This window comes from Glycine max, chromosome 6 (assembly GCF_000004515.6).
Source record: "Glycine max cultivar Williams 82 chromosome 6, Glycine_max_v4.0, whole genome shotgun sequence".
Taxonomy (NCBI): Eukaryota; Viridiplantae; Streptophyta; class Magnoliopsida; order Fabales; family Fabaceae; genus Glycine; species Glycine max.
The window spans coordinates 20,888,956-20,912,187 of record NC_038242.2 but is presented as its reverse complement, the minus strand read 5'-3'; the positions used below and the strand labels follow the sequence as shown (position 1 = coordinate 20,912,187).

The following is a 23,232-nucleotide window of genomic DNA, read 5'->3' as shown; positions in this document are numbered from 1 at the left end:
GGAATCCATATATGAGGTGAGTTTGTTTAAATTTAAAAAAAAAATTAATTTTTTTTTTAATAAGTAAATAAGATTTGTTTCTTGAAATAAACAGAAAATATTTATTTATAATAAAAACAATTTAGATAATCACATCAGAAAAACATAAAAATATTTATTTATTAAAATAAACACTTTTTGAAAAAATAAAGCTTAAACAAAGTCTCATAATTAAGGTAAGAGAAAAAATCTATCTTTTACTAGAAAATAAAAAATATTCCCTAAAATTGAAAGTTATTTGTTATCAGAAGAAGAATGATAAGATAAAATTATACATTTTCTTATTTACATAATCTTAGATGGAAAATTGAAATCTTATCCTCCAATTTCATCTCTATAAAAAGGGATCATCAAGGTTTAGGTAAATCAACTATAATTCAATCTACTTTATGATATTTGTGTACCTTTGTGCCTCTAAATTGAGCATCAGAGTGTCTTCGTAAGTACATTCTATTACCGTTTGTGGAGGAACAATGTCGTGAGAATGTTCTTCCAAATCTGATAAGAACATGGCACCCACCGTGGAGTCAAAGGAAAACTTCTCCTTTGATCACTACATCATCAATGGTTGCAAACAACAACAACACTAACACTGCCAACCAAGGTAAACAACCACAGGGACATGCATCCACCATGCTTGAGACACTTGCCATGTGAGCCTCTAAAAAGAGGAACCCAACTAATGTGGTGAATATCCCACATCAAGAGCTCGACAATCATGTTGTAATTGTCGCCCTACAAAGGAAGATGAATATGCTAAAGCAAAAAAGTGCCTAAGAGATGGAGAACCTTCGAAAGGAGAATGCCACCTTCAAGGAGCAGTACCTAAAGCTTCAGGAAGACCAAAACGCAAATTTGGTCTCAACCACTGCAACTCATCATACCCACTAGGCGAAGACTGATAAGGCTGACACGATGTGGCGAGAAGGAACTCTCTCCATCACGCAACTAATCTAGAGATTAGCAACACTAAATTTGGCTTCATCCCTTCGTTGACAGGATTACGAAGGCACAACTCCCACATGGATGAAAGACGTTAACCATGCATTGATCGTTACGATGGACTCTTGGACCCAAACGAACACGTGGGCGCATTTGTCACACAAATGAACTTGCTCACAAATGATGACGTGATCATGTGTCGAGTGTTCCCAACAACGTTGAAGGGTGTTGGTATACTCGTTTGCCGAGAAACTCAATAGACTCATTGGTGACGCTTATCGCGCATTTTGGAGCCTAGTATGCGATAAGCATACCACATCATTTTACTGTAGTGGTGCTCACTAACATTCGACAAGATGAAGATGAATTACTCTCTGACTTCATGGAGAGGTTCTCGTTAGTCTTAGTCCAAATCTGAGACTTGAGCTCAAAGGACGTGCTTACTACAATGATTATGGCTCTAAAGTCAGGATGCTTCTCGAACAACCTATCATGTATGTAGAACAACAAGAAATTGGCGTCATTGTCGGGTACTTGCGTCTCAATATTTAGGCAATTGGTAATTTTGTTATCTATTAGTTAGTTTCAAATTCAAATTAATTTTTTATAACTACTAATTATGAGTATATTTTGGGGTTAAATTATATAGGAATTTGTAATTTTTATCTCCTATTTCTTTCTTTTTGAGCAAATAATTGTTAAATTAACATCATTTAAGTTTCTATGCAAAGAATATTAAAAGTGATAAATTTATGATGCTTAGTGAGTAAAATAAAGCAAAAAAAAACAGGATAATTCAGAAAAGCAGGAATAATTAAAGAAAGCAGGGCTAATTAAGAAAAACATGCCTAGTTAAGGAAAGCAAGCTAATTCAGGAAAGTAAAAAACAGACTTAGCACGAGAAGCCCGCTTAGCTAAACTAATATGGACCTATAAAAGAAGAAGAGAGAAGAAGGAAAAAACACACAAAAATTTCAAGGGAATATAATTCCTTATAGAAGGCAACTGTTAGAAGAAGGAGAAGTAATCATTAGGAGTCATTCCTTCCTTGCATCCCCTTTTCCTATCTTATTCCCTTTCATTAAATATTCCTTTCTTGTAATTGTAAAGCCTCCTATGACTATAAGAGGCTAAATCCCTTTTGTTGGGAACTTGGCAGCCAACTACTCTTGATGTAATTTATCTTCCTATCTATTTATGAATATTACATTTGCATTATCTTTTCTTGTGCTTAATATTATTGCTCGTGGCTTGATCACCCATTTGCATGGTAAGTTTTAGGGGTAGCGTTGGGAGACGTTATTTTCTAATAGAACCGGGAAAGAGTATCCAAATAAAGTCATCACTAGGGATAGGTTGATATTTGTTTAGCCTATTATACATCTCTATTCTTAATGCAATTTGCTATTTTAGCTTTGCAAAAGAATTTGGGAGAGAAAATAGATAAATTAGGTTTTTTCATGCGGGGGACCAAAGTTAGAGTATATTAATAGATACAGGTATAAATTAGAATAATTATAATGAAAAAAAAAATCATTAATATTACATCAAAGAGTAACTCTAGTAGGCTAAGTTCCCAACATTCTCATCTTCTGAATTTACTTCTACAATATTATTGGATTCTCTAATTTTCCTGTCTTTAATTAATCAATTTAAATTCTTGTTTAATTTCTTCTCTTGTTTGATTTAATTTTCTGTCAATTTAAATTACTATTTTTCTCATAACCTTTTCAAGTCAATTTTCTTTAACTTCTTTTACTAATAAAATATTCATATGCCTTAGTACAAACAAAGTCTCTGTGGATTCGACACTCGGATTTCCGTTTTAACTTTACTACTTGGGACGAATTGGTGCACTTATCAATTCATCAACAATTTTATAATTCATTCATTTCGTATGTTCATACTTGTGAATAGTCATTCTTCATTCATTTTTTGATTCTTTGTGGTTGACTAATATGTTCCTTAAGTTGTAGCTTGTTCCAATTGTAGGTTTTATGCATGGAGTAGCAACACACCCAAGGGAACAATATTATGATTCATTTCATATGGCAAGAACCAATCATCAATCTTATGAAGAACCCTCTTCCAAGACTAGATTACCCTCTTTTAGAGTAGATTACCCTCTTCCAAGAAGCAAACTCCTCAAGAACCCTAAGTACACAAAATTTCAGATCATGCAAATGACATTGGCAGGTTCTTCAACAAGTACACAAAGACTAGATTATGTTAATCTTAAGAGGGTAATCTACTCTAAAAGAAAGGTGGAACTATTGATGAGAAATTCACTACCATTCAAAATGCTTTTATGGAGTGAGGCTGGCAAAAACTCAAAATGTTTGTAGTGAACCATTGGTTTGAGAGCTTTATGCCAATGTTGTAATGGGTTAGGGGCCATTTAGCAAGTATGATGTTGCATCCATCAATACCTTTTTAGGATGCCCCTTGAACCTAAAAAGGAGTGAATAATCTAGGTATGAACAATGGTTGAATCAAGAAAGGAGTACAAATACACAAAAGAAAGCCATGGAGAAAGTGATTGAGGAAGCATTATGTCTTCCAAGTAGGGGAATTAGAAGAAATCCTAAGAACAAGGCCATAAAAATCAACAAGGAAAACATGACCACTTTGGCACAATTTTGGATAGCCATTGTTCTAGAAAATGTGGCTCCAAACTCTCATAAGTCAGGTATTCCCTTGTCAAGAGCTCAACTCATCTTTGCTATCATCAAAGGTCTTTCCATAGATATTGGGCAAACTATTTCTCAAGAAATCTTCCATATTATTTCTAAGAAGATGCCTCGTTATGGATTTCCAGTCCTCATCACAACTCTTATTATTAAAAGGGGAGTGGACCTCAAGAAAGATTTTGCTCAACCATTTGTGGCTCTTAAGCCCACCTTTGATGCATGCTATATTGAGAATTTTTTTTTTTGGCAAGAGGATGATACTGTCATCCACCACCCAACCTTCCACTTAAACCTAGAAGCATCAAGGATAGGATTGAGTATCTTCATGAAAAGATGATTATAAAGATGAATGCTCACCATAGAAGGAAAATGCTAATTTTTTAGCACCTCAAAGGCGTTATGCCCATTGGCCTGCCCTTTCCATCCTAGGAGGAGATGGAGGTTGTTGTTGCTTGGCTTGACCTTTCTATGGACCAAGCAGCTCAAGACCAAAGGGTAAGACAACAACGATTGATGAAGCTAGAGTTGAAGATGCTAAAGGAGATGATGTGAGTGCTAAGACTAAAAATGATGGAGTCATTGTTGTTGTAGCTACTGAAGAAGAGAAGACCAAACTTATTGTTGGGGGTGTGAAAGAGCCTCAACTTATGGAGGAGGGAAATGATTGATGATCCTTATCTCTCTATATCCCTCTTATTCTCTCCTTCCCTTTATCTTGATTTACTTTTGAGTTGGAACAATTTCAATTGGGTTTGAATTTTGTTAAGAATTTTTTGTGTTGAATGGTTTACATTTGATTTTGGTTGGAAACTATGTTGGTTTGTATGTTTTTATTTTTGTTGTTTCCGATATAGTAAATCATACACTTGTTGTAGTGAAATCATTAATAGAAAATCTTAAAAATAAGCTAGGTTTGCCATGGTGAGACCATAGCAAACTACACTAATAGAAAAATAAAAATTTAATAATTCATCATGAAAAATACAATAAAATGTTGCTAGTCCCTTTACTTTGGTTGAAATGATTGAGCACGTCACAAAACATGATGGATTGATAATTGTGCTAATTCTATAGGGACTTGTGCATATTGTGAACTTGGATGAATTCAATTGACTGGTTCATTTGGATGAGTTTGGTTGTGTGATACTCTTTGATGAGACTTATGAATATGATATTGTTTGATTCCTATATCATTAGGATTTCACATGAAGTATGAAAGTGATCAAGATATTTATTTCTTCCTTCATTTTAGTCTCTTAGCCAAAAAGACAACCAAAAATATTTTAATTTTAAACCCTTGAACCCTTTTTGAGCCAAAAATATATAAAAAAAAAAATTTCTTGTGAAACTTTTTCATAAAAAGTCAAATGAGAAAAGCCATTGATTCCTTCATCCTATTGATAGGAGAGCAATCTTGTAAGATAAAGTTTTAACATAAGTTTGGGATGGTTTCATCACATGTAAAGGTTGTCATAGAAGCAAAATTGGAAAGGATAGAAAAAGAGAGACCAAAATTCTAAAAAAAAAAAAAGAGAGACAAAGTCTCAAAGAAAACAAAATAAAAAGCAAATAGAAATAAAAGAGTGTCAAATTCACACTCAAAAAGAGAAACTTGGTTGAGAAAGAAATTGGAAAGGATAGGTGAGTGCTTATGTCAAAACCTACACATTTACTTGCTCTCCTTGATCCTTGGATGATTTTTATTGTCTAGAAAAACAAAAATTTGCTTCAAGTCCAGCCAAGTTGCAAGCCTAAAAGTTCTTAGTGATTCATGCTTTTATGTCTTTTTTTTATATGAAAAATAGGATGAAAAACAAAGTTAAGTTGGGACACTTCTGAGTGAATGAGTAGAAGTGATAACCTTAACAAATCATGCCTTGAGTGGTAACACTTGAAATGTGAGGGGTCATTCAAAGTAGTGAATTCTCATTCATAAGATGCCATGTTTCTTAATCTCTAAAATTTGCTTCCATGAATTTGATGATTCCTCGTAAACATTCTTGCATATATAATTCTCATGATCAAACATGATTTGAAATTTCAATGTGATATTTTTGTGTTTGTGTGAATAATTTTCATAATCCTTAGTTGGATTTTGTGTTGCTTGAGGACAAGTAATTATTTGACTTTGGGGTATTTTGATAATTGTTTTTCACATGTTGTTTATATGAGCAATTATCCTAGTTTTTGTTTTGGATTAGTGTTAATAATTGTTGTTTTTCCCAATAAATTGTATAAAATCATTTCACAAACTAAAAATGTAGTTTTTAATGTTTTTGTGATAAATTTGGATGTTATAAGAGCATATTTTGTGCTTCAAGGAATGAAAAGGTACGCATATGATCTTGCCACAACGAAAGATGACCATTGATCATGTGGAGATGGTGAAGATTCACTACAACTAAGTTACACCTCGCTACAACAAATCTGAAAGCTGAAGACCTTGAGTTTAACATAAACTCGCCCCAACAAGTCAACCTCTCACCCTAACGAGTAAGGCTTAGAAACATGAAGATCAAGTGTATAATTCCTTTGTTTTATTATAATTTTGTTGTAGCAAATTTTATCTTCGCTATAACAAAGATTCTTTAGGGCAAAAAAAAAAAATGTAATCTCAACCCTCTATATAAGGACATGTAACATCCTTGCAAACAACTTTTGGTTCATTTGTGATATTAAGAAATAGAATATCGAAATCTCTTTCTTTTCTTCAATTGTGACTATTTTTTTGATGTTCTATTTGGACTCTTCTTGATTCAAATGAACTAAAATTCGAGTTGATGAGTCAAAGAAGTAGAATATTCAAGTATGTAGTTCTTTGTTTTCATATCAATTCTCGTAGTTAATGTGATGCTATTTCAATTATATGCATAAATGCATGTTAGGAATGATTAACTTAGCTTTTAGGGATTTGAATTGTGTAAAAACAAGTTTAATTCCTAGACTTGAATTGAGATTGTGCAAAGATTTGATTTTAAGAATGAAATCAAGTGCTTGCATTGTAAAGATTCACATATCAAGCTCTGAGTTTTAGGTCTAAATCAAATTAGGGATTTGGCTTGAAACTCAAGAATTACTCACAAAGGAATTAAGATTAGTTATTTTAGTTTAATCTTGGTTGCATTGAACTAAGAGATTGATTATGAACGAATTTCATAGAGATATTTCTTTGGATTTCTTTTCAGCAATACTTTTCTTCTTTTGAATTTAGTTTTGCTTCAAAATTTCTTTCAAAAAGGCAAAAGTAATTTATTTTCGTCATAGCAAATTCTCAATTCGTTACAATGAAATCTTATTTTCCAAAAATTAAAACTTCAAACATTCGTTACAACAAATTGACAACTCGTTACAACAAATTAACAACTCGTCATAGGAAATTCTCAACTCGTTGCAGTCCTTTATGTTACACATAATCTCTGTGTATATGATAACTTAAATACTTATTATTTCTTTCTACAATTAGATTAGATTCATCCACCTATCATATCTTTATATGTCTCTCATTTGTTCTTTGGCTATGAGTTGGCCTTCCAGGGAGGGAGGGAGGGAGGACAGCCTACAAGCCCTTTAGCATTTCATTCTTTCAATCTTATTAGTTTTTTAATCCCTCCTTTTTTTTAACCAAAGGAAGAAAGAAAACTGGTTTTGTATGTTGAAAAGCAACACAGTATCCTTATTTTAACATTTATTTTTTAAGAAGAAATATATATATATATATATATATATATATATATATATATATATATATCAAATAACTTTAAAATTATATTTTTTCCCTTCTTTTCTCTTTCTTTTTTTCCCTTTTTGTTTTCTAAATCAAGCATACCTAATGGTGTAAGGTAAAAGGATATTCTTCTCAACCTCTCATTAAAAGTTATCGAAGATGATTCTTAGAATTCTGATTCCATACGTACTGACATGGCATAAAGTAATTTTGTTTGCATATGCACTTTGTCCTGACTTTGTTTTCTTCGTGGACAACAGATTCATAGAACATATATCAATTATAACAATATCAAGACATAGCCTAAAAAATTTGAATATAAAATAGAATGTAAAAAAGATCACAGCCTGAGATGGATAAATCATAAATGGTTAAATCTCTCGGAACATACATGTCTACATGATAGTGCCGGTCATATGAAGTTGTCTATATAGCTAGAATCCATCCCGTCACATGACCCATATTTGTGTGCGCAATTAATTGCTAATAATAGAAACCACAAAAGAGACCCAGGAGGCCTTTCCTGCAAGCTATACATAGCTTTATTTGTTTTGGTATGTTCACGAGGAATATTGCATCTTTCTTATAAGGGAAAAGAAAAAAGAACTATAATATACACGCTTAGCCATTTTTATGAAACAATTAAATTTTGATGACACCTAGCAGCAGCATAACCATAAACGAAATGGAGCAGTAGGGAAAGTAGTGGTAGGAGCTATTTTTTAATTACAAAATGATAAGACCGAGTTTTTTTATTATTATTTTTTGTTTGTTTTATATTTTAAGGCAACAAGCAAAGCTCTCCAATCTGCAAGTGGGAACATGAATTATGCCACTCTTCCATTGATGTCAATCAATGAGATTCAGGTGCTTTCTGCTGGAACAGGAACCTGACTCAAAACATGACCAAAGTTTCTGTTTAAGGGTTTTGGCCTCCATTCGGTCCTGCCCCTCACAATCTCAGCACCATCATCAAGTCGAAGCAAGTGCTTGCACTCAAAAAATCCATCATCTGCTAAGTTTCCAACATCAGCACCGGAGAGATCAGAGAGGGAATCTAGCACACTGTTCCTGCCACACTCCCTCCTGTACTCCAATGTCATGGCACATAGCTCATGGCTCTCCAAAAGTGGCTGCGGAGCACTCTGCAGGAGTCAATAGCATAATTCTTTGGTTAAACGTTCTGATCAAAATCCAAATGCATAACAAACTAAACAAATAAAACATAAAGGGTAAAATATGTTTTAGGTCCTTATATTTTCACAGTGAAATCTGATTTTCATTCCTGAATTTCAACTTTGGTCAATACTCCATAAAATTTACATAAAACAGTGGTTTAGTGGTTTTTGTCTCTCCTCACAGTGAAAACCATCTTGATGAGGGACAAAAAACCATTATTTTTCTAAAGTTCAGGAACCAAATTATTCAAAAGTTAAACTACGGAAACAAATACCAATTCTTACCAAAAATACAAGGATTAAAAACATACTTTACCCAAACATAAATCATTAGTTTCCCCTCAAAATAACACACTAATAAAAAGGGGGACAATATAAGTTGAACACAGAAAGATCATACGAGGAAGTGTGTTGTTCTATTTTTCCCATCCAATATCCCATTTTACTATTCCATTATCTCATGAATCAAGTTTCAAGACACTTCAAACTAGCATAAACCACTTCCATACGAGACATCAAATGCCCACAACAAATTGAATGCTTCTGTCTTCAAACAACTTTCACTTGGCGGTACTGGAAATCTGAAACATGATCTTACTCAACACTTTTATTACTACTCACACCCAGATTCCTCTCAAAAGAAAACACTGGCAGAGTGGTAGTTGCTTTGGCACACTATCATATAGACCCAATGGGTTCTTTAGAGTCTTTTGAAAGGAAAGTGGGTGTTGCAGAATTACAGAATCACCATTCAACCTGCCTTGCAAAAGGTCAGATGAGCCTTGCTAATAAATCCACCAAAAAAAGAAGAGAAATTCAAGACAGAATAATATGAAACAAGAACAGAAGACTACCTCCAGAATCCACCCAACATACTTCACATTGTTAACATGCTGATTCACATCTAGATCATGCCATCTGGGCTGAAAATAGAGATACGTAACATCTAATCAGAAAACATCTGAGACATTTTAGAAAATAAATCAATGATAACATAATTGAAAAGAAGTTTGCATACACTTAAACCAGTGCGAATGAAATTAGCTGAATCATCAAGTTTGGTTAGTTTTCTGTTATCCTCTGGCACAACTGGAGCAGAATCCACAAAATAAGAGCTTATCTCTGCCCTGACTTCTTCGGGAATTTTAGACAGTCTTCTTGTCACTTTATTCATCATGACCCAAACACTGCATAACATCAAAATCAAAATCAAACTCAACCAATCAGAAAATGCTTATAAGTTCGTAGCACCAAGGTGCAACATGTACACAAGTTGAAGGCTGGTACTTAATAACAAATTAAGAAGATATTAGATACTGTTGGTAGATTAAAAAATTATCATCAACAAAATTTTGTATGCTTAAATCTGTAATGAATTGCCTTTCAATAGTGGTGTATTAAGAGAAAGTAAATATGATAATAGATAACTTCACACAGCCTCGTGAGATTAAAAGCAGTGCCAAATCACCAGAGAGAAACATTCAGATTCAGAAAAACTCTTCAAAACATGTCTATAGGCAACAGAAAAAAAGGATTCCTGAAACTGATATCTACCTGGAGGCTCTTGTCAAGATTTCACCAGTTTTGGCGTCACGCACAAGCCAATCACGACGCATACCATTCTTCCCTGATGCAGAAACCCACGTGTCTACTTGAACAACATCACCCCTGAAGCAAATATAGATTCATTCAACTTCAGATGAACATATTCATAATTTACTAAAGAGATTATTCTCGTACCCAGTATAACAGACTTAAGGCAAAGGACTTCCCATAATTCACTACATACAAAGCTTATGTTTATTAGATCTATTATCATCCAAGAAGAATTTCAGATACATTGCAGAAGTAATTTTTTTTACAGTTTCTTGAGATAGCTTTTGAAAAATGAAAAATATTTTTAAAAATAATTCACAATCTATTCCATACATGCCTTAAATCCCAAGTTCCCAACTATCATTCCATTTTTGTGAAAAAAAAAGGCACAAGTGACAGAAACAAAGACAGAAGTACAAAAAAATTCAACCAGATACTATATAAAGTCAAAGCAAAGATGAGTAAGGCAAAAGAAGATTTAACATCTGAGCATGGACGCCTTTGCAATTCTTCACACATTAAAAAGGTTCTTTCTAGTCACACCAACTTACCATGTAGGATATTTATCAACCACAACCTGCATCTTAGTCACCACCCATATCAGGTTCTTCTTACACATTTCAGGCGTGGAACCAAATCCATCACCTAGAAGCCCAGCGGTCTTAACATGATTAAGTGCAGTCTCCTGTTTGTTTTTTTAAATAAACAAACAATTCAAACAATAAAATAAAATAAATCAATATGCAATTGTACAAAACTTAGTTTCCATAGGTGTTTTTCCCATTGTTCTCCGATTAGAATTGAAGTTTTATCTTGGAATCAACATGCAAACATTTATTATGCATGTTACCGACATAAAACTTCAATTTTCATGGGAAAACAAAAAAAAATGCCAAAGAAACTATAGGTAAGTTTTGTCCTATGCAATAATTCTCAATAGTTTTTGTTGACATCCCGTGATAACTTTAACTTTTTCAAAAAGTTACATTCAGAAAAATTAAGATAAATATGATTTTTAATAAACTTATCTACGGTCTTTGTTGATAAATTTATTAAAAGTTAGGTGATTTTAAAATGTAACTTTTTGTTGATCTTACCTGCAAATGATTCATTAAGGTCTCTATTGACGCAGTTTTGTCTGCGCCAATTTCGTAAGACCTTATGGGGAAGTTCTGCCTGAACACGAGCCCGTCCTGCACGATCTTCCCAATCCCAAAGGGGTCAATGAGCATGTCGGGGCGGCGCGGCTTCCAATCCAGCATCATCCACTGCTTCTCCGCCGCGAGGAACACGGTGGTGATGGCGGCCAGAAGCATGCTCCAGTCAGGTAACTGATTTATAAAAGTCCTCGGGGCGTGCGAAATCGACGACGACGGCAACCATGGCAAATCATTCTCAACCTTCTCCATGGTCTTCGGAGGGGCTTGTGCGTTTGCCTTGACCTGCAAGCAACCGCACAAACCTTGCTTCTCTTTGAGTCCTCCGAGGTTCACAGAAACGCCGCCGCCACCACCACCCTTGGGTTTCCCTTTTCCAGCGTCCGGCGAAGGCACAGGGAGAAACGACGCCGTAGCAGCTGTTGCAACCATTATGAAGAATAATAACAACCCCCTACGCCTGCATGGAAAGTTAAAACGCCATTTTTTTAATAAAAAAATTAATTAATATATAAATTTTTTAAAGCGAAGCTGCAAGGTTATTTAAAGAAAAGAAAAGAAAAAAAAACACATCAGCATCAACATCAGTTGGAAAATTATGTTACAGAATTAATGAAAAAGGTGTATAACTGTATATAGTAAGTTATGATTGTTTTTTTTAGACATCAATCTATCGGCGAATTATTGTGCAATTAATGTAAAAGTCGGTGTAGATCTGACATTGAATCTAGAAAACACCGCAAACCAAGATTGTATATTGAAAGAGGACGAATTGAAGTCCGAGCAAAGAAATTTTTATTTAAAAATTTAATTTTTTAAAAAAATTATATAAATATTGTGACAACATCATGAGTCGCAGTCCAATGCATCAAAATTCACGAAAAAATTAACCGAAAGCGATTTGAGATAGCAATCCTCAATGAGGGTTGGGTTACCGGGGAATGCAGGATTTGTAAAACCAATTTTTTTTATAAGAGAATATAATGATAAAAAAAAGGAAAAAAAAAGTTTGGAAACGTGATTTTGCGGTGGAGGTAGATCAGAAGGTAGCAAAACGCGGCGTTTCGTACCTTACCGAACCAGAGCCGAGGAAAAGAAGAGAGAGGGGAGAGCTGAAACTGGGAGAAGAAGTGGCTGATGATGATTCGGTTGCAGAGAATCAATCACAGAAATACTTCTGTTTTTTGTTTCTCCCGTTGCATTCTCTCTCTCTCTCTCTCCTTCTTGTTCTTTGTTTTGGGAATGGAACCCACAAATTCTGGGTGTTTTGTTATGGTGTTTTTGCTTCGAAAAGTAAAAGGTAAAGAGAAGGAAGAGTATTAATAATGTTGGGTTTGGGTGTGTGAGAGATAGGGCCAGCGATTGTTTTGAGTGGCACCGAAATAGCCTCCAAGAGGTTTGTTATATACAATACACCTGTCCTCGCGCCCGCCTCTCTTCTCTTTTAAAGTTTCTAATTCCAATTTTCTATACTCTTCTATTTTATATTTACAACACTACCCTTATTTTGACCATCTTTATTGTATTTTTCCTCCTGTGGTATGCATAATTAATAGTTGGGTTTTTCTAGAGGAGATTACATGTTGGAGCCTCGTGGCTCCGTTGTGTGGGCCGTTGGACAATGCACATGAGTAAAATGGAATAGTTTGGGTTTGGATTAACACTTAATGAAAAATATTCTTTTATAATGTTTTATATTACTTCTTGTTTTATTTTATAATTAAGAAAACCTAAATATTATTTTTGGCCATCTTTATTTTCTTCTTCCAACCACATCTATTATAATCATCATAACTTTCGACACTGTATTTCGTCTTCAATCTCGCAGTCAATGCAACACCTTCATACGATCAAACACCACTAGATCCAAACTAATACGACATCTAGTTAAGGATGTCCTCTCTTCCCCTTCTCCTTCCTCTTCCACCACCACTCACACTCAACACCTAGTCACCATCACAACCTGCATGCTCGCCAGCGCCAACATGCACCATGAACTCCATCACTTTCATGTCTAAGTCCTCTCCCAACAGGGTCACATCGACAAGGCCCTCTCACACTTAAAATCCCTTATATCCCAATTCGCTTCACTCCCTCTCACCCTTTCCCTCTACAATCTCCACATTCGTTCCACCCTCCAACACCACCGCCTCGAACCTACACTTTCAACCTCCTCATCAATTCCCTTTGCAAATCTCACGCCTTCAACCACACACTTGAATTGTTTGATAAAATGCACCAAAAAGGATGCCACCCCAACAAGTTCACTCTTGGTATTCTCGTTCGCTGGTTGTTTTGCATCGGCCTCACCAAATAAGCCTTGGAGCTAATTAACAATAACAATAAAAATAACAATTTTTGTGGTATTGCTAACATGGTTGTGTACAATACTCTCTTGTTTCTAGGTTTTGTAGAGAGGAGATGAATGATGAGGCTGAGAAGCTTGTTGAGAGGATGAGCGAATAGGCTGAGTTGATTTCTATTTTTTGCCTGATAAGCCTTGCACTGTTACGAGTATCAACAAAGATTGTGCCTTTTTAAACTTTCTGATACTCAAGTTTGATTCTTACACATAAAAAATGAGAGCATTTTTAAAATACATTAATTGTTAATTTTTTTATACCTTCAATTTATTGTGAAGTCTATGAATGAGATATTCACTCATTTTCTATGAAAGTGGATGCAAATATTGGGCAATTAGCAATATAAGTCAAACTCATTGTCTTATTGGTTGGAAAATTATGTCTTGAATTATGAGGAGCGTCATTTAATACAATTGCCACTTAAATCATTTAAATTTATAGGTCTTTTTGGAATAAAATTTAAATTGATGACATTATTAATTAAAATTAATCAACTTAAATACTGTTATTGGTCTTGATGATTTATGCATTTGTTTCTTATATATAGGACTAAAGATAATAATTTATCATTTTTAATGTTTAAGTTTTTTAAATGATAGTTTTGTTTCAATTATAGGTATCCTTAAACATGTGAATTAACTGACACATGATTATTTTAACTTAATCATTAATATCAAATTTGAATTAAGGATATACAATTACATTAAATGTTAAATTTATCATAAATCATGATTCAATAGTTTTCTTAACCAAATAGGATCATAGTTACACAAATTGTGATATTAAAATAATAAGTCAAAATTCATGGTACTTACCTCTTAAAGTTGTTGTTCTTCAAGTTTGATTGAGTCTTCTTAATGCTCTTCCAATATATTGTGAATGTTTTTGAAATAACTTTAATTACAAGATAGAGTAATTATATTCATACCCCAAGTTTTTTTCATATTACGCTTGATACCCCTTTGCTTTTTAATCCCACAACAAACCCCTTAAATGTTACACCATTTCCCTTTTACCAATTGAAAAGACAAATATCACAAGAAATGAGGTTCAATTATGATTTGAAGAAACTTTTTAAACCTTTTCACGAACACAAAACTATCATCTAAAATAATTTTGAAAATCACATAATAGATTTTCGCAATAGACTAAATATGGAATCAAATTTTGTAAACAAAACATGCTTAAAAAAAAACAAATTCAAACCCTAGGTCACTTTAAACACAAAGAGAACAAGAAAACTATAAGACACAAGGATTTATACCGGTTCGTTTCAACCACAAAGACTATGTCGAGTTCTTGGTAAACTACCAAGTTCCACTAACTCAAAGTTACAAGTATAGTCACTGTCACTTCTAATTCTTTCAAACCAAGATAGAACAACCCAATATTATTTGTTCTATCAAGTTCTACTAGCTCAAAAACAAATAAATTAGTTGTTTGGTTGGCTCACTGACTAATTCTTCATTGTCTTATAGACAAATTTATAATCTAAGCACTTAGTCTTTTTTCTCAAGGTGTTCAAGGTGTTTTGAGAGCTTTTGAGCTTTAGAAAATGTACATAACACTTTATACAAAAAGGAATTTTAATAATAGTGCATAGGTTCGTAAATCATTTCTTTAAAGCTTCTAGTATTTATAGTCATTCTTCTTCAATCTAAGAGTCTGTTGTCTCTAAATGGATATAATCATTCACTTGAGTTTGGGTTTGAATATTGTGGTCGTTGGAGAATTTAATGTTGGTGTTAAATACACATCTTTCTTCATGCTAGAAAACCACTCTTTTTAGCTTCCTTGAAGAACACTTCAATAGGAAATCACTTGCTTTTCATCAAAGTAGGTCTATCACAACAAGATGCATCTTTTGATGTTCTTTTGAAACTCCAAAGTGTTGAACTTCATTTATTCTTCATGAGATTCGACAGATCCTAGGAGAATGTCTTGTAATACAATTCTTAAAAAACAAATCTTAGACACAAATTATTAAATGAAATCTTAAATGTTATATTAGATCATAATATATATATGGTTTCACCTAATATTTCAGACGCAAATTCAAGAATCATAATCTGATAACACATAAGATACAACTTCTAATCTTTGTATTTATTTGTATCTAATTAAAATAATTACAAATCCTGATTCATCTTAAGACACAAATGTCTTTTGACTTAAGACCAATGAGACTTACACATGACTTTTAATGAATTTCTCTTCCCCCAATGCCTTCACCCTATTTGTTAAAACAAGGCACAAAAAAAAAATGAGGGAAATTGCAAATAGATAATCATTTTTGGGTTTCTAACCCAAGCATAGTTATTGAGCTTGTCTTCCTAGTTGTTATGCATTTTGTTCCTTCTTTAGTTTCCATTTTTTGTACCATCAATTTATTCGGTTATCCCTCTAATGTTGTTTAAAAAATTTATGTTGCTTATTTTGTCGATAAGGTGTTTGATAAAATGTCACACTCAAGAGTAACATATTTTTCCTATATTAGTGACAATGGAGTAAGGGTGAGACATCAAAAAAGATATTATCATTGTGGAAGACCTGCAAAAATTAGATGCAATGGAGTGAAAGTCAATCCTAATTAGCTCTTTTACACTTGTAGGTTGATTGTTTGTGATTATTTTGAGTGGTGCAAAAAATATATTGAAGATGAGTATGAAAAGTTGAAGATGACGTGGAAGACATGAAGAGGAAAATTTCTAAATTGAAGACAAAATTCAAAGTGATTAAAGGAAATTGTGATTGGTTGGACAAAATGGTGTTAGCATTCACAAATCTTGCACTAAATCTTTACTTCAATTAAGTGAACATGTCAATACAAAAATATTTAATGGTGTGTGTGCTCTCATTATAGTTGTCTAAGTCCTAAAATTAATTCAAAAAGAATTTAAAAATGAATGAGATATTTGGAAGACTTGTTGAAATAATTTTGGAATTCAGTCAATTAGAATAGGTGTGGACAAACTATGGAATATTTTTATTTTGGCACGGTTATTTGATTAATGTAAAGAGTTACTTCAAGAAAAAAATAGAATAAGAATTGATTGCAATGTTTAAAGTATTTTTCAAATATTTGGTCGAAAGATCTTATATTGCTTCGTAAATGAAGCATTTCATGAGAAATGAAAGTTGTGAGAGGTTTTTTACACCATATAGTTGTCGAGGTTTGTTTTCCTACTAGATCACACATTTTCATTTTGAAAAGTGTTATCTCTATTACAATGTTTCAACCTATAAAGATTAAAACATCTCTTGTACCTACTATTTTAGCAAGTGTTTTATAGGAATTTGTTTTTAACAAACAACAAAAAAACAAAACTACTTCTAAGGTTTATTATTTTCATTTTTTTTCCTTTTTCATTGATTGTGGCTACGTCGTATACTTGCACGAATTTTACTATCAAAAGTTATGGTTCCAAAATGGTGAGTGCAAACAAAGATTCAAGTTGGGGAAGGATTTGATTTTTGGTAGGTGGTTTGATTGGAGGAATCATCAAGATGCAACAATGGACATTACAATGACGAAGAAGGAAGCCTTGAAGCACAAGATGGAGAAGCTTCAAACATTGTACACAAAGGTGAGTGGTGGCGACCCGAAAAGACAACTTAAGATCTTCGAATTAAGCGTCAACATATAGGATTAATTAGAAACCTTTCATATAGATATTTACACCAACATTTTATCTTTCCCAATTGGCATAATTGTGAAGAAAAAAGCCTTGCTAGTTTTCTCTCAACTCACGGTTAAAATCCCTAAAATGGAATGTTTCAATAGTAGCTTTAATGAAAAACCTCCCATAATAGAGGCTTAAATTGGGAAAGGAAAAATGTTGTTATTCCTTCCAACACTTTTCCTTTCTCAATTGGCACGTTTCAAATGAATTTATAATAGTATCCAAGTTGCTGTAAAAAAAAATCCAAGCGATAACAGGTTAGAAAAATTAAAACAAAAAATTCAAGCATCAGAATTTCATCCCAAGCAAAATGAAAAATATTGAAGTGGAATCAAGTGAACTAGTTAATGCTCATTATAATGATTCAAGAAACAAAATAACTTCTCAAACTTCACACTAATACAAGTAATCAAGTGAATCTCTCTCCCAATAAATTTTAATCTCATGGTCAACAATATAGATGAAGTGAAGTAAATTATGTCCAACAAAGACTAAATACATATACAATGTTAATACAGGCGACATCTAGTGTGGTCAAGTTGAGTAGGTGGACTATGGTGGTAAAAAATGATGTTGACCATTAGATTTTGTTTTTTAAAAAATCAAGGGTCAAGATTAGTTACCTATAACTTGTTTAAACCATAATTATGATTTTTAATTATTTTAATATCATAAACTTATTTGCATATTTATCACTTGCACATCTGCCCCCTTCCCTCTTAACGCGGATCTTCTTATGTGGCTAGCCCAACAAAGAACATCAACAAGAGGCACACAAGAAACAAAAATTTGAATTCCTATATGTTGTGCTTTGGAATGAAGATCCAGAAAACAATGGAGGATAATACAAAACCTGGAACACAACCCATAGATTTAGAACTTGATAACAAAAAAAAGAGATAATTAGATCCAAAAATTAAACATACTCAAAATACCAAAAATTAACACAAGAAATCAAGAAAACTTCAAATCGAAAAAAGAAATTACAAATTACATTCAGAAATAAAATCAACAAAGGAGAGGCCAATAATCAAAAGGAAAAATTGTTAGATCTAGTTTGTCACACTTGAGTGTGAAGGTTAGTCCTTTCATTGATTTGCGATGATTCTAGCGGTAGTGTTCCAACACAAGTTATGGTATTTTGTTGTGGCTCTACGAGTGGCGTTCCAATGAAAGATCTGTGAGTTATGAGTAAGATCTGCATAGCCCCTCTTCTCAATATCTCCACCACCACTGTTTCGATGTTATGGCCCCACCACCTTGATTCCAATAGATTTCTTTCTCGCCTTCCCTTTCTCTTGTTGTTCTTTCTCTGGTGGTTAGCGATCACCATAAACACCACGCCATGATGTCGTCGTTGTTGCACGTCCAACACCATCGCCTAAAACCATCATGTACATCATGCCCTTTGTCTTCCTCTTCCGTGTTTCAATTTTTCACGCTGCTAGTGGAACAAGGCTAGTTTTGATTAAGGATATATGGATCAATCTCTCCTTAAAAAAATCCTACTGATGACATTCTCATGTGACTAATAAAGTGATCAAACAAATGGTTACTTAAGAAACTTTTACCAAGCAAACAAGACAATACACAATGGCAATGCACAAGGACAACAAAAACAAATAAAAAAACAATACTTAAAGGATACATAGATAATGCAAATATGAAAAATGAGAACAATACAAATAATAAAATAATGCAAATACAAAGAATACATTTATATGTGAGAGAAAAAGAAAATAGAACTAAGAGTTGTGGTGAATAGTCCTGGCAACATAGTAATGATAGTGGTTGGGGGTGGGGGTAACTTGGTGTGATGGTGGCAACACTATGGTGGAGGAAACAATGTTGGGTTAAGTAGAGTAAGGAGGCAAAGGTGTGACAATGATAGTGTGGCAAAGGTAGCCGCAATGCACAGTGACCACCATGAATGTGGTAGGAAAAAATAAAGGAAGAAGAAAATTTGGAACGATAGGTTGTCCAACGAGGTGCCAACATTAGTTCATTTATCACACTTTAAGTGAACACTAGAATGTAATTAATGAACTAAACTATTTCAAATTACCTTTTAACTAATTAGCACCAATTTTAATCATCGTTAAGCAAAATATTTGCTTAGTGTTTCTAGGTTGAAGCTTTGTTGCATCTACTTTGAAATAGTCAAGTCAATAAATCAGTAATTACTAGGTAGCATCAAATAGGTAAATGATAAAAATGGAAAAATAATAGTAAATCATAAGTTATAAGCTAGCTAGTTGAAGTAGCTTATGAAAATAAGTTAAAAACTAGTAAAATAAGCTTATATACTAAAGAAACTTATTTTTAGTCAAATAATCTAATAGTGTGTTTAGTAAGCCACTCAAGCAACTTACAAGTTATTATTATTTTTTTTGTCTTGGGTCAAATACCAAATGTGTCTCCAACCCACTAATCCAAAATAATTTTGCATGTGGAAGAAATCAAATAAAAATTCTTCATAAATAGATCATTCTCTTCTCACATGTGAATAAGCTAGTTTGATTAAATGTAAGCTAATCAAATCATTTTATATTAATCATCAATAAAATTAATGAATACTTTAGACCTATAACATACTAATAAAAAAAGAAGTTATAAACTATTAAATTAACTTGTGAATCACACTCTAATTAATAATTACATACATTTTTGGATTTGTAGAATAAGATCTTAAGCTATTACTTTTGTTTATTTTAAATTCAAATTACATATCCCAAAATATTTTCGGATTCGTAGAACAATATCTTTGATAGGCTATTTTTGTAACTTTATTCTAAAATTTGAAAGTTTATCCTGAGCGCGGAGTTGTGTCCAGTCAAGTAGTTGAACTAGTACATAATTTAAGTGTCAAATTTTAATTAATTTGTCAAATTTTAATTAACTTAATTCATGTTTTTCCCAAACATAACTTAACCCTATGTTTGGATGGGGTATTTAAATAAGGCAATTCATTTTTTTAGAGTATTTTTGGATGAGGGAATTTAAAATTCTGAGAAATTTTAAATTCTAAGAATTTCAAATACTTCAATTGAAATTATTTTATTTTCAAAATTTTGTGTTTGAATAAAAAAATTAAAATTGTGAGTATGAAATAAAATGAATGCAAAAGAGAAGAGGATCATCGACATGAGGGAAAAGTCACGAGTTCAAGGACGTGATTTCAGAAACTTTCATGTGGAAGAGAGAATGAAGGTTATAAAAGAAATACATGAATGTTTTAGAAGGTTTTTCTATCAAGAGAATTTCAATTTCTCACATTTTAGAAGGAAATTAAAATTTCACATTTTTAGTTGTTTAAAATTCTGTTTTAAAATTTCAAAAATTTAAATTCTTCATAAAAGAACATCCAACAATGAAATTTAGATTAAAGAAATTTAAATTCTCTGATAAATTACTTTCCTCATTAAAAATTCTTTATCCAAACACACTCTTAGTGAGTTTGAAATACTGCTATCATAATTCAGTTGTTTGGATACGAGATCTCAAAGAATTTGAAATGACATCATTTTTTAAAAGAATTTTAATAGATTAAAATGGTAGGAATTGAAATTCCACCATAATGGCAAGAATTTGAACTTCTCTCCTCTCACACCGTAGGCCCCTTTGCTCTCTCCCTCATTTGCCGGTACTCTTTTTCCCTTTTAAGAATGTTTGTCAATAGCTTGAATCATTGTTATGCTACCATTTCATTGATCACCTTTTTGGTGGTTGTGGCTCTTTTATTTATTTGGTGTTAAAGTGACTTTTTGAGCTATTGACTCCAAATTAGAACTAACAATTCTGCCTTTCCAAATCCAACGATGTCTTCCAGGGGATGGATTGGAGGAGCATTTTGTAATACAAATGGTAATTGGCCTTATTATAATTCAATATGTTGTTTATGTTGCATTGTCTCTCTTATATTTACAAAGATAACTTCTACGCTTTGTTCAAATTTAGATACATGAAGGGACTTGGTTCATCCAAGCTACTGTCATAGCCCAACACCTTGGTTCATGACATACTCAAAAGGCATTTTTGTATAAATTGATTTTTTTTTTTAAAAATTCCTACTTGCTTTTTTTTTTTTATATGAAGAAGAAAAAAGTCATAGACCATAGTTGGCTTCATTTTCAACTCTTCAATAGTTGTTGTTTGGTAGTGAGATTTGAAGTAGAGAAAGTGGGTTTTGAACATTTAATGAATTTTTTTTGTATGGATCATGCTATAAGTAGTAAGTAGTGCCCCAAAGGTTCTAGTTTTAAATTAACAAATGAAAAGTACAACATTGAAGACATTAGGTGATTTGGAACTTAAAAAAGTTTTACTTTTCATTTTTTTTATTCCTCAACAAATGCCTTGAGGGCATGTATTAGCATTTGCTTTATCATATTTCATATAAATGAAAAAGCTTGAAAGAGCATGAATGGTGTTCCGTATGCAACACTTTAGTAGAATAATTTAACCAGGAAGTAGAGCTGAACTTTGGTTGTATAGCTTTTCTAATAGATCTATCTTCACATTCTTTTTAATTTCATTGAGTTTCACTATTTCAATTTCTGTTTCAGGAAGGTGTTAACATCTTGGTTGTCAGTTATGGTGCCCCAGGGGCTTGCCCTTATCCCTGACAACTGAAGCTTGTAAGTCTCTTCTATTTTTGACAATTGCTCTTGTTTCTTGTTTTTCATCTAGCTTAGCTCAACTTTTAAAACTTTTCAACTTGTTGCCCTCTGTTTTCTCCTTCTTTTGCTTCTATTCTTTTGTACTCACAAAGTTGATTTTTTAAAAAGGCAAGGCTGATATCTTTTATTCTAATTCCTTGTGTTGTACCAGGACTCAATCATCAATAATACTATCTCTTTCCTTAGCATACCCAAGATCATATAAATACAAAAATTATTCATTGCTTTTATCATAGTTATTTAAACATATAAAATTATTGCTATATGTCAACACCATATATAAATATAGAAATTATTCAATAGTTTTATGTGTTTTTGCCACATATATAGTTATTTGTTAAGCATCTAGAATGATTGTTGTATGAATGTATGCCAATGTCATAAGAGGTAATTTATGATCTTGCGTTTCAATATAAAAGAGTGATTAGATGCAAAGCTGGTTTATGGTAGTTTAGACATACCTTGTTATTATATTAGGGTCCTAATCCATGCTTATTGTGCCTTTAGAACTTGAATACTCCATAATCCATTCTCATGTTTTGGTTGATTTTATAACTTGTCATGCCAAAACTTGTCCTTATTCTTAAGAGTTACAAGGAGTGCAAAAACCCTAATGTGCATGTCATCAAATGTATTTCATAAGCTTGTGCAAACATAAATTTTTTGTCTGTTGCCTGATTTTATATTGCAAAAGCTAATCTTATACATGTTCTTTTGGCTTTAGCCTGCAAAGTGGTTTTCATGTGACATACTTATTCACATGCAATGAAAGGCTAATTTTTTATTGAATGGAATCATATGTCATATTAAGTTATCTGTCCTTCCTACTGTGGCTTATATTGTTTTGTTTATTCTATGTGAGGTTATTGTGAATAAGGAATAAAAGAGTTACATTCTTACGAAGCAAGAGAAAAAGTTGATTCTTCCAAAATTGTTTGATTATGTTGTTTGTTTTGGATATTCTAATTTGCAAAATAGTTCGTGAATGATTGAATATTATTAGTGAAGTGACATCAATGTGGATGATATATGATTTTAGATCTTGATATATATTGAAGTATTTTCTTCTCTAATGAACAATGAAATTAATATTAATATTTGAATGTTGTATGAGATGATTATTCTTAAATTACGTAATTGTTTATTTTCAATACATTTTTAAAAATTATTGTGAGACTACG

General features: G+C 32.6%; 1 protein-coding gene across 2 annotated transcripts; it reads right to left on the bottom strand.

Annotated features, from left to right (window-relative positions):
• Nucleotides 1–7,748: 7,748 nt before the first annotated feature.
• Nucleotides 7,749–12,850, bottom strand: LOC100781381 (palmitoyl-acyl carrier protein thioesterase, chloroplastic). Of its 2 annotated transcripts, none has more exons than XM_003527089.4 (7): nucleotides 12,397–12,850; nucleotides 11,267–11,786; nucleotides 10,721–10,854; nucleotides 10,128–10,241; nucleotides 9,592–9,760; nucleotides 9,428–9,496; nucleotides 7,749–8,540 (listed from the first exon to the last, which is right to left on the bottom strand). In XM_003527089.4, the coding sequence occupies exons 2-7, from the start codon at nucleotides 11,756–11,758 to the stop codon at nucleotides 8,259–8,261; spliced, it is 1,260 nt and encodes a 419-aa protein (XP_003527137.1). In that variant the 5' UTR covers nucleotides 11,759–11,786; nucleotides 12,397–12,850; the 3' UTR covers nucleotides 7,749–8,258. The 2 variants fall into 2 exon arrangements, with proteins under 2 accessions (XP_003527137.1, XP_040872033.1); XM_041016099.1 differs by having other exon boundaries at nucleotides 12,402–12,720.
• Between the last annotated feature and the right edge of the window lie 10,382 nt (nucleotides 12,851–23,232).

Bases quoted from the DNA above. Each gene is read 5' to 3' on its own strand.
- LOC100781381 (XM_003527089.4), bottom strand. From the start codon at position 11,758: ATGGTTGCAACAGCTGCTACGGCGTCGTTTCTCCCTGTGCCTTCGCCG. The intron at 9,761-10,127 runs GTAGATATCAGT...GATGTTATGCAG, and splicing joins ATCTTGACAAGAGCCTCCAG to TGTTTGGGTCATGATGAATA. The intron at 8,541-9,427 runs GTAGTCTTCTGT...TGACTCCTGCAG, and splicing joins ATGTTGGGTGGATTCTGGAG to AGTGCTCCGCAGCCACTTTT.